A 13,421-nucleotide genomic window follows, 5' to 3' on the forward strand; every position below is an offset into this window, starting at 1 on the left:
TTGCTAACCCTTTCTACATCTGCTCTTAACGTCAAGCAAGTATGTGGCAATAACATAATACTGTTTTATGTAGCAATACATTTATGTAGCAATACAATGATCCAGTGAACTGTGGTTGCCCAATTGTCCGGAAACTTTTTTTCACTTAATACACACATGCAAGATAAGATAGTGGCCTGTTGATGATCAGCAAATTCTCTTCCATCACTGAGCTCACTTTGACCATGAGTTATTGCTGTAGTACTTGGTATCTTGCAGTATATGGTAATAATAATAATAATAATAATAATAATAATAATAATAATAATAATAATAATAAGATTTAGACCTTGGTATCTTGCAGTATATGGTAATAATAATACTACTAATAATAATAATAATAATAAGATTTAGACCTTGGTATCTTGCAGTATATGGTAATAATAATAATAATAATAATAATAATAATAAGATTTAGACCTTGGTATCTTGCCGTATATGGTAGTGCTTCCTATTTAAAGTTCAGTTCTAGTTCAAGATATTTAGCAAGACACTTTTTTTTCCCAAGCTACAATTTATCCTGACATAATACATATCACACACACACAGCACTTTTGTCTTTACCTCTAAATGTAAACTTCTGCTGGCAATAGGATGTTTTGAATGGCTGTAGCTTGGGTAAGGGGTAATGTTGTACTGTGAAGGAGGGCCTTAATGGATCCTGGGTACAACATGCAGCACGTGTTGTTGTTGTTGTTGTTGTTGTTGTTGTTGTTGTTGTAACCTGCTACTCAGGATCTATGGTTGGGCAGTTGTTATATTGGTTATGTTAGGTTGTTTGGGTATGAACACTTGCATGTGACAGTGAGAGGACTGGCCGTTGTGGGGCGTCCCCAACCAATAGCACATAAGGAACTGAACACTTTTTCCTGTGTAGAACTAGAATAAGAAAGAGAGTTTTCACAAAGTACACATGAATGTGAGAAAGCTCTTTGTGTGCACTGTGTGTGTAGTGTGCTGAGATGTGTTATGGTACGCTGTGAAGACTGTGAAGACTTCTTAAAAATAGTATGTATGAAAAGGTTAGTGTACCTTACCTATAATTAAATTAACTAATTTCTTGCATCGTCTGTCCCACAGAATATTTTGTAAATGTCCGTTATATTTGAATTTGTAACCTACTGAAGCCCACCCACCCACACATCTCTCTAGTAATCCCAGTGTCCCTTTGGATAAAATGTTAATGGAAAAACAGTTCATGTAAATAAAAATGACAATGGCCATATGTATTCTCTGTCATATTTGTGGTAGCCACAAAAGATGAGAGGTCGGGGCAGAGTTGTCTTATTATACCATCTAAAGGCTTGAGACGGGACAGACTGTTGTATGGCACACATGGCTAACTTCCCCATATGCAGTCGGAGGGTACAAGGCATATTTACAAATATTCAAATCAGTTCTTGTAGTGTGCACCACCTCACGTTGATTGTTGATGTTGATTTTGATTTTGAACATTTTCTTTGTAGAACTCCTACAGCCACTCAAAACAGCATTGCCATAACTTAGTTAACACACATGATCTTGAAATGAAATCTATAAAATCCATAGTTTTAGCATTTTGAGTCCAGTGAACTGCCTGCCAAGGTTGTTTAGTAGTATGATGTTTGGTGACCTTGTGACCTCAACACTGACTTTCATCACCCTGGCTCAATCTCAGTATTGACTGCTTTCATAAACATTGTAGCATCTAGAATCTAAAACTGTATACTTGAGGAAGCCTATCATTTCTGTGTCATTTCTTATCACTTGTGTAATGTATGTGTGACGCACATCTGCAAAGGTTAGGGAGTAGAGGAGAAGACAAGAATTGAAATACAAAGTAAAAGATACCTTTGGCTTGGTTCATTCTAAACTGAATTTTTTCATATTAAACCAAGAACTGGGTGAAAGAAATGTATTGAATTGAATGGAGGTAAAAATGTGCCTCAATACAGGATGCACACACACACATAAACAAGATGTGTTTGTATTGCGTACCTCTCGTGTACTCAATAGTGTTTTCATACAATACTATAAATCAACTTGATTTGTTTTCATTGATACATTTGTTTTACATTTTCATAATTTAGAAAATCCATTTGTTGTCTTTATGTTTCTTTACACATCTAGAATCATAGAACACTCTTAAAACTGGTGGTCAAAACATAAAGTATACGGTACATGAAAAAATAAAAATGTTGTGGGCAACATGCTTTTTTTCCTTTGAGCATTACAACTGTAGCCCATGTGGTACAACCTGTTTCTAAACATGGTGCTATCTATTCTAAAACTAGTCACAGTGACATACTAGGCTTTCTCTCTTACTTTCACCTGACGGACGCATTTCTTATTTGGTGAAATAGGCAGGGTATTTAATCTTTTCTTCAATTCGGGTAGCTGACTAAACGTGTTGCTTTGTCAAGATGATGAGCACACTGTTCACTGTTCATTTATTTCGGGTTAACTGGTTAGACATTTAGCAAGGATGTGGTCATGGTCACATTAGAAACATTTCAGCTCCCGAGTCCCGTACTAAGGTCTGTGATTTTTGCAATAGAAGATTGCTGCGTTAATTAGGCAGGAATATCTGTGATCTACAACCCAGGTGCATTCCATCCTATCGGAGCTGTTACTCCAGTCTTGCTCGTTTGCACAGTGCTCCCTCGTCCGGCCTGACTTTACTATCAACTGACGTGTTTTGCGCATTTCCTGAACCAGCGCAGACAGGCAAAGGGAGGGATAGGGAAAGGAGAGGTAATTTGCAGGAAACGAGAGGGAAAGGAGTCAGGGAGGGAGCGCGGCCGACCTCGGGACCTAATTGAACACTTATGAACCGTAAAAGAAAAGCAATTGTTACATGGTATCATCCGTCCAGAGACTAGCAGCGATCATGTGTGGGGAGGAATAATTCCAAACGCCTGAAACGCATTTGCTGGATTCAAAGGAAGACAAGCTGTAGAGAAGAGAGCTCCAGACATATTTTCCCTCGCTGTTCATATAGAACCGTGTCAGGCATTGGTCGTTTTGTCTGTTTTTCACTTTGGAAAACCATAGTGATTCGGCGACGAAGGCGGATTTTAAGCTGGATGTCATTTTCACACGGAGGTGAATCCGTTTGTTTACGTATGTTTCCGCACTCAAGGACAGAACGGACCGTAAACAAAAACGGTACCACTCAGCCCAGTTGTCTGTCTGCTGGGCTGTTTTGCGTGTAAATAGTGTTGTCTACAGATACATGGTGAAGACTGGAACTAGTTCTAGTATTTGAAGCGAAAAATATGGACATGTGTTCTGGTTAGCGCTCAAGCTGATTGAACTGAATTTGTGAACATTTATGTGAAGTGATCCTTGTTTGAGTCCTGTGGCGGTGGCCAGTACCGAGTGACTGCCCTACTGTTTCATCCGTAAGATACAATCACGAAAAAGCTAGGTTGTATCGGTAGCATCATGGTGGTTTTCAATGGGTTATTGAAGATAAAGGTCTGTAAGGCTTTGGACTTAAAGCCTACGGCATGGTCATTAAGGCACGCAGTGGGAGTAAAATCCCAGACTTTTCTGTTGGATACCTACATCGCCCTAAACGTGGATGATTCACGCGTGGGTCAAACATCTACCAAGCAGAAGACCAACAGTCCGGCGTGGAACGATGAGTTTGTGACTGAAGTGTGTGACGGAAAGAAAATTGAACTGTCTGTCTTTCACGACGCTCCAATTGGATACGACGATTTTGTTGCCAATTGCACAATTCAGTTTGAAGATCTGCTGCAGAACGGTAGTAGACACTTCGAGGACTGGGTATGTGTCCATTGTCCCAATATTTAGTTTGTCTTTCATGTTGTCTAATCAGTGGTTAGAGTTGCTTAGATAATTTCATTTGTCACACAGAGCCTCCCGACAAACATTCCCCTCAGGGGCTTTCCCTTTCGGTAGGCAAAGCTATAGACATTTACAATCATGGTATTTGTTGGTGCTGTCACAAAAGCCCCATTGTGCAAATATAGTTGACTTCACTGCCACAGGATAGGAAAACGTGTTTCAAAGATTGTGATGGATCATTTGATTCTGCAAAAATGTACGTACTCCCTCTACTTACAAGAGTACGGCCATAGCGACTGAAGGGGTGGAGTCGCGAACTTTCCTTCGTGGATGTAATTGTCAACGTCTTTTCGATTTTAGGGGTGCTACGGGATGCGCATCACCAGGAGAGTCTTGGGCCCTTTCTCCCCCTCCTGAGTAAAACTATAATATTTTAAGAATATCGATGCAAGTGGGTTATTCTGTAAAAGAAGCATAACCTTTTTAGACACACTAGCTTTTCTAGTAATGGACATGTCATTTTCTTATGTAACCCATAGGAAGAGCTTCCGTGCTCTGTCATCGGACATTGAGAGAAAGGTCAGGCTGTATTGATCATGCCACTGTTATTGATAAGTCCTGTCCTGACAGCACAGCTGTTAAATGAGTCCAGGGAGGCGGTGAAGAGGCTTGTGGGAAATATCTGGCCAGGGCTTAGATGTCCGCACCACCACCCCTCACCCCCAGCCCTAAGGATACAACATTTGCTGAACATCATAGCAGAGGGCAATTGTTTTGGAGTTGCACAACAGCCTCTTGTGCTTCAGTGAGTTGCAGTGGGGATTAGTTCTATCAGATGATGAAAACAGATGCGATGCTTCTTTACTGGAATTCCTGATGTTAACCTGGGCTCAAATTCTGGACATGTAAAGAAACTATCACCAAAACTACTACATCTTGATACAGACAGCTTTCTAGTTCAGGATTCCACTAAGCATGGAAATCACATACAGAGGCAACTTAATGTACAGGGGCCACAGGTGGTGAAACTAATAGATATATAATTTAAGAAAATACCAGAACAACTTAAGTATGATAAGAATTCTCGTGGAGCAAGTGAATAGCCACATCAAAACATTTTCCATCGAGGAGTAGACTGTAGATGTTGAGGAATGAAATGGCAAAGGGAGCTCCGAAGCTGTGGAAAAAGTATATATTTTTTTTATGGTCGTTCACTAACCATGATCTAGACCTTGCTGTGCTACATTTTAAGTGAATCCATCAATTTACAGGCTCAAAATGGCCTGTGCAGTGACGGGGGCATATTTACGTAGTGAGTAGTTTGGGGGAGAGCTTGCTTGCACTTGCTGTTTGTATCGTCTCCTCCTTGTGTTACTCTGCCTCACCTCCACACTGTTCCTGGTGTTTGGACATAACCGCCTTGACCTCGGCCTTTTATTCACACACAACACAAGTAGGTCAGACAGGACTTAAGACATGATCATCTCTTCCTGATGCGGTGTTGCCAGAGAGGCTGTTATTCTTGTGCCCGATCATAAACTGATGGAGACGTAGCATCAGTGAGAATCTCATTCTGTATTATTTGTAGAGAAAAAGGAAGTTTAATTCAACTGCAGAGAGGTAGAAATGGATGCAGAAGGTATCTCCAGATACTTTTATAAAGACACTCTTTACCTATCTGAAATTTTGTACCATGTGAAAATTAATAATTTGAAGATGAATCTTTAACACACAATCCTTAAATGGAAAGCTAGGCATGATCCCTCTTCTTACACATTCCTATTATCCATGGTTGCTAAGATTAAAGGCTTTTCAAATATTGCCAACAGGTATCAGTTGTGTTCCTACTCTACACTTTTGACATTGTATATACGCATTCCACAAAGAACCGATTCTCAAAGAGCTGGCTCTACTTGTAAACGCTGTGAGGAAAGCTGGCTGTTTATAAAAGAACAAAAGACCAGGTAAGAAGGATATGGATTTTAGAGAAAAAGGGACCAAATCCTGTAAAAACAACAATATGTCTTCTCTAATTAGAAGCTGGAAGCCAGACAAAATAAATGTTGTATCGGCTCATCTGAGACAGGGAATGCTAAAAACATCAGAAACGGGTAACATCATGACTGATGAGATAGTGTGTGTGTGTGTGTGTGGAAGTGGTCTAATTGTGTATGAGGCTGAGACCAGCGGGCATTTTTATGACCGAATATATTTGTAATACAGTATATGAAGGGTTTTCAACCAGGAATTATGTTTAACCTGTTGTTTGGTTTGAACCATAATCTGTCTGTTCAGCTCAGTTCTCACCTACATACTAGTTTGGAATTGAGGAGAGCTTGTTGAGTTTTTTTTATTTTTTGCTTCAGAGAGCATTGGGGTGTGGGTTAAGTGACAAAGAGGACAGACTTGTCTCAAGGGAAATGATGTTATGGTTGATTTCCCTACTGGGTTTGGTAAGATGATTTACTAACTGTATATATCTGTATATTAACACTGTTATCAGTTCAGTGGGATGGGCGTATTAGTCAGTTGAATCACTTTCAATATCATTTGGAACAACACTTCTCAGTTATTGATCTTGGACAGTTGGAATTCAATGGCATTTTTCCAGACAACAATGGACACTGTAAATGCAGGCTGGTAACATCAGGTTACCGTACTGCAGCTGATGGTGGCACAAATCTAATTATTAGGCTACCTTAAATATAGGCATTTCAACAGCTTCATAACTATGTTATTGTATTCATAGCTGGTCAAGTTAGATGGTCACTAAACATTTCTTCCTAAATGCTTAGAATATGAATATGAGTATAATAATAGGGATTTAACTATACAACTATTACCCACCTAATGATTTTACTAGGTCTTTGACCCCTTTATTTTTAAATCCACGCGCTCCATGTACATTACAATACATTTACATTTTGTGTCCATGTTTAGGGTGAAGAGCTCTTGAGAAAGAGGAGAAATCCCAATTACTGCCGGAACAATATGCAGCTCTGTGGTATAGCCCTAGGAAGGGTCAGCCACCTTCTTGACACACACACATGGCAAACTGTTCTTTTCTTTGTTTGTGTTTTCATATATGCATGTTGTGATCTTTCCTGAACTTGAATAGGAGAAGGAAGTGAAGGGTGAGAGAGAGAAGTAAATAAAGATGGCTGGAGAAATGAGTACATGTGCTTAAAGCTGCCCACCAGGCCCTGAACTTGCTTTTGATTTCCCATATGTGCAGTGGTGAAGTGCTCCACGCTCTCCAATTAAAGTACGAGCTCTAACTCAGTCTTCATTGCGCTCTCTGTCTCTCCCTCTCTGTCTGTCTTAGTCTCTGCCTTTGCCTATCTATTTGTTGCCCTCTTCTTCACATGATGAGATTGATAATTGATGTTATAACTGGAGGTTCATTGAGTATCAGTCCCTCCAAAATGTTGAGGTTTTGCTATTTTCCAAATTCATACAAATTGAAGGATTTTCCCGCAATTGCAGTTGATTAGGGTTAGGAGGATTCCCACAGCACATCCAGTCACTTTTGGCTGCAACAAATCACAACAAACCCTCACAAGATCTTGAAGGGACTGATAAATATATATGCGATGAAACTCCATCACCAAAATGTTGAGTGACCTAGATCATTACAAACATGTGATGGATGATCAAGAAGGGAGTATAGTAGCCTCAACAGGGGACCTCGATCATTACACACATGTGATGGATGCCACACACAGGTGTAAGGGGAAACAGAGCTGAGATGAAAAAAAAAACTGATGATTCTAAATGGTAGGGAAATGAAATGGGGTTGAATAGTCAATACATTGAGTTGAGTATACTGCAAGAGTTTTGAGGTAGCTGAGGGTCAAAACATCAGTGAAAGCTACTATACCAAAGACAAATGAAACTAAGGAGAATCAGCGAAAGCGAGTTATTTTCTCCCAGGTGTTTATTAGTCATTAATTATTCTGATTGCCAGAAATAGAAAATGTGTCAAGGTGTAGTCTGAAAATCTGAGATGGTGAATATACTCCACTATGTTGATTCTCTCTCATCCACCTCACCTCGGTTTTGTCTGTTTTTCCGTTCCTGAACTGCATGTAGTGTGTCAGACTGATGCCAGACGGAAAGGGTAGTCTTTTTGTTGAGTAACCACTGACGCCATATAACTTAATGGAAAGAACAACATGAATTCATTTAAATGATTCTTTCCCATGAACAGTTATACAGCTAACAGAAAGTGGACTAGATCACTGCCTCCCTCACCCTCAGAGTTTGAACTGTCGATGACATAGGTGTTGGAAATGTGAGCATGAGGCTTTCTGACAGAGGTTCAAACAGGCCCATTCAAATGACCAAAAATAAACTGCCGCCCTGGTTTCCACACAGTAGCGGGTGTGTTGGCAGTGCCTTTGGCAGCAGAAGCAGGACTTGGACAGAGGGAGGGAGATGAAATCATGTTTCCATGGTATTGATGCATAGAACAGGGTTTCTGACAGACTCCTACGGGCTGTACTGGAAAGAGCTGCTGCTGCTGCAGGCTTCTGTTCCTGGGCAGACCTGTCCATTTCTCAGCTCCTGGCCGGAGTTTTCTCCCTTAACCGGTATACATGTGTGATAAAGCTGTGTGACTCTGAGGGAGATCTGATTGAACACGGTGCCAACCTAGAGGCATCAGCCAAACAAATAGACTTCTAACCCTGATGCCAGGCAGCATCCACCGCCAGCCCAGGCACACAGACAGACAGTCAGTCACATCCACATCCACCGTTGAAGCGTGGGAGCTTAAAGGAATGAGCGCAGGGGTATTGCGTAAGGAGATCTCTCCCGGCTTATCCCTGGATCTGATCCCTCCTCTCCTCCCCTGCTTATTCTCACCGCCCCTCCATCTTCCCTCCAACTTTATACGGTCACATAAGCCCTGCCCGAGTCTACCTTTAGCAAGCTCCACCACATGAACAGCTGTCCACATGTTACATCTACTGCCATGTGAGCCCTGTATCATTGCCTAGTACACACTTACAACACAATTCTGGCCTGAACACACGTCTAAATGGAGTGTTGGAAAAAGTCATGTAGGAACACTCGACGAATGTTGTTTGCTGTACGTGAGCTCTGCACCTGACCATGACCATGTCTTCTACCTCTTTTCCGTTTTCCTCACACTCTGTTAGTGTTACTCACCCTTTTGTCCATTTTTTCCCTCCATAACCACCCCCTTTTTGTGCCTCCTAATGTGATTAAACCGTCGTTTCCCTTTTGATTGTGGGAGTGTGGGGCTGACTGGGGGGGGGGGGGGGGGGGGGGGGGGGTGTTGTGTTGGCCCTGCGTCTGTAACTGGTGGGGAATCAGCTCACAAAACATTTCATTTCTCATTTTCTGGTCTGATTTTTATTTCTGTGGAGAATTGTAAAGGAGGAGGAATCTGTTCCCCCGCCAGCTCGCTACAGTCCCAGCCATCGGGTGCTGCAGAGACCTCAAATACACTCCCACACAACGAAGGACACTAATGGGGTTGTGTGTGTGTGTGTGTGTGTGGGGGTGGGTGTGTGTGTGTGTGTGTTTGCAGGGGTGCGCGTGTGTGTATGCTTGTGTATTTTTAAATGGGTCGATCTATTCCCTTACATGCAGCCTGCACCATATTAAGTACCAGTGCATTTTTTTTTGGACTCCATTAAATGATATGTGACTGTAATGTGGGTTAGTTTGTGGGCTTGTTCAGACATGCAGTTATTTCATACCTGATGTAAACAGTATTTTGAGTGAAAGCATTTAATGCTCTCTGTCGCCTCTCTCTCTTTCTGCAGATTGATCTGGAGCCTGAAGGCAAAGTGTTTGTCGTCATTGACCTGTCAGGGTCTTCAGGTGAAGGTAAGACATGACTTTAGGATCACAAAACATACAAAACACACCCACATGCTCTTAGAAAGGGAGGACGAATGGTCTGAAACATTCTTCAATTTTTCGTGAAATGGAACAAAGATACGTTTACCTTCATTTGAAGGAGTTCATTGTAATGAAAAACTCTAAATGACTGCAGACAGTCAGACAAGAGATTGTGCTGTGGCCACAATGCCATACTGTTGGCTGTCTTGTTTACGGTCTCAAAGTGTCTCAGTGGTCTGACCTTTCATCCTGAACTCTTGAGTGAGCTGTCCATGTGTCCTCTGAATACTGAGAGCTCTTTATTCCCGGAGTCTTCTGTTAGCTCTAGCAAGATAGCAAGTTATCCTACTCATTGAGACAGTAGGAAATGTACAAATCTCTTATCCTTGCAATGGTTCCCTCCTGTGAATGAAATGCTCCTCAACTACTGATTCCCTGTCCTGCAATTGATTGCGTATAGTCCCATTCTTTCCAAAGGAGGTGATGCCTGAGGTGTTGGCCTTTCATTGTATGTGTGAGATGGATAATACTTCCAGATGACATGGAAGAGTAGTTTGGGATCTGGACAGAACTTGGACAGTTGTTTTCAGCCCTGCTCTTGGAACCCCTCTGCCCACAGTATCTTTGGCCTGTGTCTGCAGCAAAAACGCCTGGTTGAAATCAGTATATTTTGTAATAAACCTTTTAAACAAATAATAAAAAAGTACTATTTTTAAGCTAGATCAGGGGAGTTCAGCAAAAGCTGTTCTTACATGTAAGCTGGGTTTCCAGCCCAGAGTACAAGAACAGTGAATAATCTGGGCAGCCGGTGAGAACAACAGGTGTGTTTTGGGACATGACCATATACCAACAGAATTTTTTTTAGGGTGTTATAAAAGCCAGTTAACTACAAACCATTCCTCAAAAAAAGGTTAAAAACTTGTATGATGTAACTTTAATACTGTGTTTTTGATTAGAGGAAGTAGGCCACACTTTAAGAATAAGCAATGCAAACATGGCCATACTATAATGGATGCTTTAGCACCAGGTTTCCTGGTGTATTGTTCTGCCAGGGCTCGGTGCAGGCTCAGAGAGGGTCCATGTGGACTGAGGAAGAGAGGCTTCCGTAGAGAGACCTGGAAGTCATGCCCAGAAAGCTTAAGCTTTCCTTAAGTCTATCTTAGAAAAAGAGTTCCGTGAAGTCTTGCTCCAAGATGCTATAGTCTCTTTGGTCAAGTGAGGAGATGCAGAAACGTTTGTTCAGAGAAGGTTCCTCTGGCGTTTAGCTTTGAGAGTTCCCTGAAGGCAAACTGAAAGCGAGCTGTGGTGACTAACTGTAGCAGAGAGAGGAGCTCAGGGCTTAGCGTTAGCAGGTCATGTCTGTTAAGACCATGACCTGTTAATGTGTCTAGTGGCAGTTCCAGGAAGTCCAGCCAAGCCAGGCCATCCTGACATTACATTTCCCCCCTGATATCATTGCCATTGACCCCTCACACACATGGTACTTGGCATACTCTCACATCTGTCATGGAGAGCAACAGAAGCACCAGACCTGCAAATCAAAATGAAAAAGCAAATGAAAATCCCTATCTTTTTCTCCTTCACTCTTATAATTCTTGCAATGTATCTCTATATTAATTCTTTCGGTCTGTTTGTCTCATTTGACACCTGTATTTGAGCAGATTGTAGACACAGAATAAATAAAAATGAATTTCCTAAATTTCCCTCAGGATAAATAAAGTATCTATCTATCTATCTATCTATCTATCTATCTATCTATCTATCTATCTATCTATCTATCAGTTCAAAGACTAGTGAGGATTTTTGTGCAGATTCTAGACACAGAATAAATAAAAATGAATTTCCTAAATTTCCCTCAGGATAAATAAAGTATCTATCTATCTATCTATCTATCTATCTATCTATCTATCTATCTATCTATCTATCTATCTATCTATCTATCTATCTATCTATCTATCTATCTATCAGTTCAAAGACTAGTGAGGATTTTTGTGTCAAAGTTCCAAATCAGAGGCAGTTTACTGTGTAGGAAGTGAACATCCCTTTGTGTCTAACTGTATGTTGCTTCAGCACTCTCATAGAGCACTGGATCAGGCCAGCAGTGTTTACCTCAGGATTCTTCACACACCCATCTACTGCCCCAACGTCTACTCTCACACGTGTGTGTGTGTGTGTGTGTGTGCGTGTGACTGCACAGAACTGTCAGATTTCCTCTGTTGCCAAAATCAAATTCTGTGACCTTTTAATATAATAGTTTTACCGTTTCATTACCCTCATTAATGTTCACAAGTCTACTCCCTCTTCCTGATTTTCTGCACGTGGGGTGAAGATGACCACATAAAGAGTTGTAGTTGCTGTCACTGAAACTGAATAAATCAGATGACATTACTGAGAGGTCAGTTGCACATAGATGACATCATAGGTTCAACCCCCACACGACATTCAACAGTAGGCTGAATTGGCAAATCCCTCAGCAGCTGTATGTGAAGGTCTCAGAGTAATAGAAGAGATTGTCAACTCTCTGGCCATCTTCAGGGAGACGAACAGAACCATACTTCAAGGGAGGCGAATTAAATACATTTTCTGTGATGTATTTACATCACATTTAGCAGGGCAAAAAATGTTTGCAAAGTCTAGAGCAATAATTACAAGAGTGTTTTCATTATCAGTTATTGAATCTGAATGGGTGGACTTCAGAACACTTTGAATGAATCAGGAAACAGGGGGAGAGGGGGAGGGAGAGCTGATGATAAAGATATGGAGGAGAGGGGGAGAGGAAGAGCTGATGATAAAGGTATGGAGAAGAGGGAGAGTGAGAGCTGATGATAAAGGTATGGAGAGGGGGAGTGAGAGCTGATGATAAAGGTATGGAGAACAGTCACACGGTGTGGATATGCAGGGGTGTGTCGGTCAGGTGCAAGTGTGCTGGCTGTGAGGGCTTTACCGTCTCAAAATAGCAAGTGAGATTCAGCGAGTGGATTATCACACACACACACACACACGCACACACACACACACACGCACACATATACACACAGACGCTGATACCAGCTCAGACAGAGCTGGTCTGCTGACTCTCTGCTAACCAATCAAATTGTTGATCAGAGGAGATGTGCCTTGCCCCCAGCAGTACCCTTTGGCCTGTCATACCTTAGCAACAAGAGTGCCCTCTGGCCTGTCATACCTTAGCAACAAGAGTGCCCTCTGCCAGACCAGCAAAACACCCCCCACCCCTCTCTCTCTATCACACACACACACACACACACACACACACACACACACACACACACACACACACACACACACACACAGAAAGAGACACACCTCCCTCTTCATCTAGTGGCTTCCTCTTCTCTGCCCACCTTACATCCACCTCACAGGCACACACACACACACACACACACACACACACACACACACACACACACACACACACACACACACACACACACTTTGCTATGCTAATGAATTCATAGAACAGGGCTGCAGGCAGAAAAGGGGAGAGATAGAGGGGAGGGTATTTTTAGCTGTCTTTCTTTTTCCTGAGTTGGAGGATGCAATCTGTTCGGTTGCCCTCTCTCACTCTCCTCTCCTCTCCTCCTCTCCTCTCCTCCTCTTCTCTCCTCCTGTCCTCTCGCTGGCTCAGTCTCCGTTTCCTTCTCCACCTCCTCCACACTCCTGTTCCCTTGCTTTTCACACATTACTCAGTTCCT

At 41.9% G+C, this 13,421-nt stretch overlaps 1 protein-coding gene across 1 annotated transcript in view; it reads left to right on the forward strand.

Annotated features, from left to right (window-relative positions):
* Positions 1-2,644: 2,644 nt before the first annotated feature.
* The window catches only part of LOC105904120 (protein kinase C epsilon type-like), a 22,075-nt gene continuing 11,298 nt past the window's right edge, over positions 2,645-13,421 (forward strand). The window contains exons 1-2 of the mRNA XM_031582624.2: positions 2,645-3,813; positions 9,630-9,693. Coding sequence (XP_031438484.1) covers positions 3,466-3,813; positions 9,630-9,693 — 412 coding nt within the window. The 5' untranslated portion in view covers positions 2,645-3,465. The remainder of the gene's footprint in view (positions 3,814-9,629; positions 9,694-13,421) is intronic.

The sequence above is a fragment of the Clupea harengus genome, chromosome 16, assembly GCF_900700415.2.
Source record: "Clupea harengus chromosome 16, Ch_v2.0.2, whole genome shotgun sequence".
In the NCBI taxonomy this organism is placed as follows: Eukaryota; Metazoa; Chordata; class Actinopteri; order Clupeiformes; family Clupeidae; genus Clupea; species Clupea harengus.